Genomic DNA, 5,342 nt, shown 5'->3' with positions numbered 1-5,342 from the left:
TATAGTATTATGGTATATAATATTATGGTATATAGTATTATGGTATAGTCTCAATTTGTCCGTACATACATATGTAAACTTCTTCTTACCCCACCCATAACTTCTGATCTGCTCAAGATAATTTAATGGAACTTTATACACATTTGTACCCCCACTAGACAGCAGGTTGCGTAATCTTTTCATCATTCCTTGAGTAAGGTAAAGGTCACAAATCAAGATCAAATTTAAAACAAGCTCTTTGCTTGTCTGGGTCATTACTATAGATTGCTGTATGGCTGTCTAATAGTTTGTCGATGGATCTGTAATGTGCCGTTTGCTGTACTCTTGTCTCTTGTAAAGCTCCAGTTGACCAAGGTCAATAAGACCTTAAAGACTTCTTAACTTTACCAGCGCCACACATTGTTGACAGAAGACTGACGTCCTGTTCTTCTCTCACTCACTTATCACAACAACCATGGATACACAATCACACTTGAGGCTATTTTAGAGTCACCAGTGAACGTGTTTTTGGACTGTGGAAGGAAACCGGAGGACCCAGATAAAACTCACACATGCACAGGAAAAATGTGCAACTTCCACACAAAAAGACCCAGCCAAGATTCAAACTGGCAACCTTCTCAGTGTGAGGCAACAGCGCTAACCACACTGGTGACTCCTCGAGTTTCTAAAAGTAGAATTGGAGGCAGAACCTTCAGCTATCAGGTTCCTGTCTTGTGGAACCAGAAGGTTCAGGAGGCCGACATGTCTCCACCTAAAACAGCAGATTCAAAAACAGCTGTATCCACAAACCATTAGGAAACTGAACCGCCCAACTACTGAACACTCACTCAGTACTTCCACTGAGCGCTCTTCTGTTAAACTACTGCTTTGAGTGTAATACTGTTCATAGCATTTCCCCAATTTCTCCCATTAAAAAAAAAATCTTGTATTTTTATTGGTTTTGTGCAACATTGTAGGACTGTCAGTCCAAGAATGTTATTTCAGGACAATCTCTCCATAGTGTCTGAACGCTCATACCTGCAGGTACACTTGTTGACACAACTACAAAGACTCACACGTTTTATCTCTGTGTTTAAAGCCAACGACTACGGGCTGTTTCTGTCAGATGAAGACCCAAAGAAAGGCATCTGGCTGGATGCTGGAAAGGCGCTGGACTACTATATGTTAAGGAATGGGGTGAGTTATACTGAGACTCTAAAATGCTACTAAATGTTGGAAATACTTTTACTTTAAGCACATTAACAGTTATGAATACAAAACACCTGTGTACAAAGAGGAATGACAAAATGTGGCTGGTGTAAAATCTGTGTTGGAATGAAGAGACACATGTTACAATCTAGTATTGATGTTGACTGACACTATTGATGTCGCTGCTCTAAAACTAATCAACCTCTCCTTTCTCTCATAGGACACTTTGGAATACAAGAAAAAGCAAAGGCCTCTGAAGATCCGCATGTTGGACGCGACGGTGAAAACTGTCATGGTGGACGACTCCAAGATTGTCAGCGACATGCTGATGACTATCTGTGCTAGAATAGGTCAGTTTAACTCGCACGTCACCTGAACAACTCTGAAATGTCTTGTGTAAAGCAATAATCCAACTGTTTATCTGAGTACCGTATTTTTCACACTATAAGTCACATTTTTTTGCATAATTTACATGCCTGTGACTTTTATAAGCCAAAACAACATATTTATTAATTTTTTCCCATATTTTATAAACCAAATTTTGGCTGAGACATGACCGTTTTCATTCATTCTGACTGAAAAAAATTGAACACTACCATTTTCAGCCACTAGATGGCACTCGATTACCATAGTAAGGCATGCCGTTGTATCATATAATAGGTAAAAGTGGCTGTTAATGACAAATTAAAAAGTTCAAGACTAAAACAACTGGACTTTATTTATTATACTTTACTTTATTACTTTGTTTTTGTCTTGAACTTTTTTGAATTTACCATGTCCTGGATGACGGAGAATCTTCACCAGCTATTAATGACACAATCGGCTTGCCAAAGGTTGCCAACTTCGTTCTGCTCGCTGCTTGGAGCAACCATCAAACCAGCTGCACCGCCCTGGCGAAATGCAGCTGATTTAAAGTCCTTTTATTAAGTAAAAGTTCAACTGAGACACACCTTTCCAATAAAGTTGAGCAAACAAATAATGGTTTTTAGATGTTTATCTTGTTAAATTTCGAAAAAATGCACAGACTCGTCTCTCTGCGCTTATCTTCTTCCGCGTATTGGCTTTTGAAATGCAGCTGATTTGACTGTCAAAGTGCATTTATTAAGCAAACATTAGACATTAGACTTACTATAAAGTCAAGCAAACAAATAATTGTTTTTAGGTTTTTATCTTGTTAAATTTCGAAGAAATGCACAGCGACTCATCCCTCTGCGTGTGCCTGCTTCTGCGAATTGGGGTTTGAAGTGCAGCTGATTTGACCGTCAAAGTGCATTTATTAAGGAAAAGTTAGACTGAGACACCTTTGCTATAATGTCAAGTAAACAATTTTTTTTAAGTGTTAATCTAGTTAAATTCTTGTTAAAGTCCTCCCATGCACGCTCCCATGGCCGCCATTTGGCAACCAATCAATTTTTGGCACAACACCGGCCCACATTTCCGGGTGGTCAGCGGTGACGCGTAATAGATGCGACGTATACGGCAAAGCGACATATTTATGGATTTTTCCACTTTATTAGACATAGTTGGACTGATGCGACTTATAGGGCGGTGCGAGATGCGACGTATACGGCAAAGCGACATATTTATGGATTTTTCCACTTTATTAGACATAGTTGGACTGATTCAACTTATAGGGCGGTGCGACGTGTACGGCGGAAAATACGGTAGTCCTCGCACTATTCGCACTGTAACATGTATGATAGGACTATAAAGTGTACAATAGATACTTTAATATGCTTAATCTCTGCGTCAGGTATAACGAACTACGATGAGTACTCACTCGTACGAGACATTGGCGAGGAGAAGAAGGAAGAAACCACAGGAACACTGAAAAGAGACAAGACTCTTCTAAGAGATGACAAGAAGATGGAGAAGCTGAAGCAGAAGCTCCACACAGACGATGAGTGTAAGTGGTACATGAGAGCCCTCAGATTATTATCACACGCACTTTTATTTTCTGCGATACTAGAATACATTATAAAACAATAGTCCAAAGCTATGGTTTGAGTTTAAGTGGTTTATGTTTTAAAGCTGAAACCATCAACCCATGTCAAGAATACTAGAAATTCATGACTCCACAAGTGGTTAAATATCTAGCAAGGGAAGTGAGGTTGAAGTATATTATTAATGAATGAAGACACGATGCAATCAGAGGACTTGTTTAATTGCACAGCACTTTGGTTGGCCTTGTTGCTGGTTTCAAGTGCTTTATAAATAAAATGATCTGGTAAGTTGTTTAATGCGAACAACACCTTTTGTTAGTGAACTGGTTGGACCATGGCAGGACGTTGAGGGAGCAGGGTGTGGAGGAGACAGAGATGCTGCTGTTGAGGAGGAAGTTCTTCTACTCGGACCAGAATGTGGACTCCAGAGACCCCGTTCAGCTCAACCTGCTTTATGTTCAGGTAACTTCTCACAACCACCGCCTTTCTAAGGTCTGCTTGACTTTAATAAAATACTTTAAACTTCTTGTTTTTTATGTTTTTCACTGATGTAAAAATCTGCATTATTTCATTAGGCATTCTGCTTAAACTCTTTAGTCACCATGAATTCAGTTGGAACAATTCAGTGTATGTTTTATGAAATAAATTCTTATTTGTTGTGTGTGTGCGGTGGAACAGGCTCGTGATGACATCCTGAACGGATCCCATCCCGTCTCCTTTGACAAGGCGTGTGAGTTCGCCGGTTATCAGTGCCAGATTCAGTTTGGGGATCACAACGAGTCCAAACACAAGCCCGGATTCCTAGAGTAAGCTCCTGGCTTTGAGTTTAACGCCACTTTGTTTCTCGTGGTTACATTTATTATTTTCATCAGACGTTTCAGGATTGAGTTGGCATCTCAAATTGTTTTTTGTTTGATTCTGGATCAATTTTGTCCTTCTTAGTTTAAAAGAGTTCCTGCCTAAAGAATACATCAAGAACAAAGGAGAGAAAAAGATTTTCCAGGTAAATAATAATAAAAAAATAAAAAACAACATTTTAAAATGAAGTCTGAACTAAAATAGTCATTAGAAAAGTTAAATTTATGTAAAGTTTTCCTCATGATGCAGTAAATTGATCTGCTTCTCTGCAGGCACATAAAAACTATCAGAACATGACGGAGATCGAGGCTAAAGTGAGCTACGTGAAGCTGGCCAGGTCCCTGAAAACCTACGGTGTGTCCTTCTTCCTGGTGAAGGTGGGAGGAAACACGTCTTTATCTGAGCCTGTTCTATTTTCCTTTTGTCTGGCTTGCTTATAACAGAAAATTGGAAAAACCCACTAAAGCTCGTAGGGTCTGAGGTGTATGCTGCAAAGCAAGTTCAACATAGCTAAACTTCCTGGAGTCTAGTTGGATACTGTAAAACAAACTCCTCTTAGAGATAACAAGTACCACAATGATGATTCTCATGGCACTTAACAACTAACAAGTTAACAATAAAGAATAAAATATGTTTTTCTTGAGTCTTCATAAGGAACAGCAGGTTGCATTAATGGAAATTGAAGATGGTATAATAATGTTGGAGAAAACCTAGCTTTAAAAATTAAATTAGTAATTTAAAATCTGTTTCTTTTTAAGGTTGGGACAGAAAGATCTGAAATGTTTAACTCAACAAAACAAGAAGCTGTGAAAACAGAAAAGACATGATCTGTTTTTAACCTGAGCACAGGAAACATCGATTTAAACGTCCTCATTGCAGTGAGACTGAAGGAGCTGGATCTCCAACCATCGGAGCACAAACGCTCCACCAGACAAGATGGAGGAGTGTTTGACTGAACAGGCTATTTCTTGGAAGGTTGGCAGAGGAGCAGAGCGACATATATGTGGTTCTAATCTCAAATGGATATTAGAAGAATTTAAATGTCAAGTCATGATCAGCACTCGAGGCTTCCAGTTTGAAAAGAGGAAGTCTGCGAGAAACAAACCAAACAGAAGTTGGTCAAAGCTGGAGGGAAAGATTATACAGTAGTCCCTCGCTACTTTACGGTTCGTTTTTCGCAGACTCGCTCTATCGCGGATTTTCAAAGCAAGAGTGGACATGACACACAAATGGCTGTTTGATGGATGAGCCGCACAATTGGCATGGATTTTTTATTTAAAATAAATTATTTTAAAGTATTTAGCACCTGCTGCACCTGTGTGCAGCCCACAGCTGCAGGAGAAGCTTCCTCCT

At 39.3% G+C, this 5,342-nt stretch overlaps 2 protein-coding genes across 2 annotated transcripts in view; both read left to right on the top strand.

Annotated features, from left to right (window-relative positions):
- Positions 1-5,342, top strand: part of LOC119425101 (talin-1) — a 107,233-nt gene that overhangs the window by 51,810 nt on the left and 50,081 nt on the right. The window lies entirely within an intron of this gene.
- tln1 (talin 1) overlaps positions 1-5,342 on the top strand; it is a 57,728-nt gene that overhangs the window by 25,077 nt on the left and 27,309 nt on the right. Inside the window, exons 4-10 of the mRNA XM_037691957.1 lie at positions 1,079-1,176; positions 1,409-1,538; positions 2,942-3,094; positions 3,451-3,593; positions 3,810-3,937; positions 4,074-4,134; positions 4,262-4,366. Of these exons, the coding sequence (XP_037547885.1) occupies positions 1,079-1,176; positions 1,409-1,538; positions 2,942-3,094; positions 3,451-3,593; positions 3,810-3,937; positions 4,074-4,134; positions 4,262-4,366 (818 nt within the window). The remainder of the gene's footprint in view (positions 1-1,078; positions 1,177-1,408; positions 1,539-2,941; positions 3,095-3,450; positions 3,594-3,809; positions 3,938-4,073; positions 4,135-4,261; positions 4,367-5,342) is intronic.

Source organism: Nematolebias whitei, chromosome 18 (genome assembly GCF_014905685.2).
Source record: "Nematolebias whitei isolate Nwh7 chromosome 18, NemWhi1, whole genome shotgun sequence".
Classification (NCBI taxonomy): Eukaryota; Metazoa; Chordata; class Actinopteri; order Cyprinodontiformes; family Rivulidae; genus Nematolebias; species Nematolebias whitei.
This window is presented reverse-complemented; position numbering and strand designations above follow the sequence as displayed.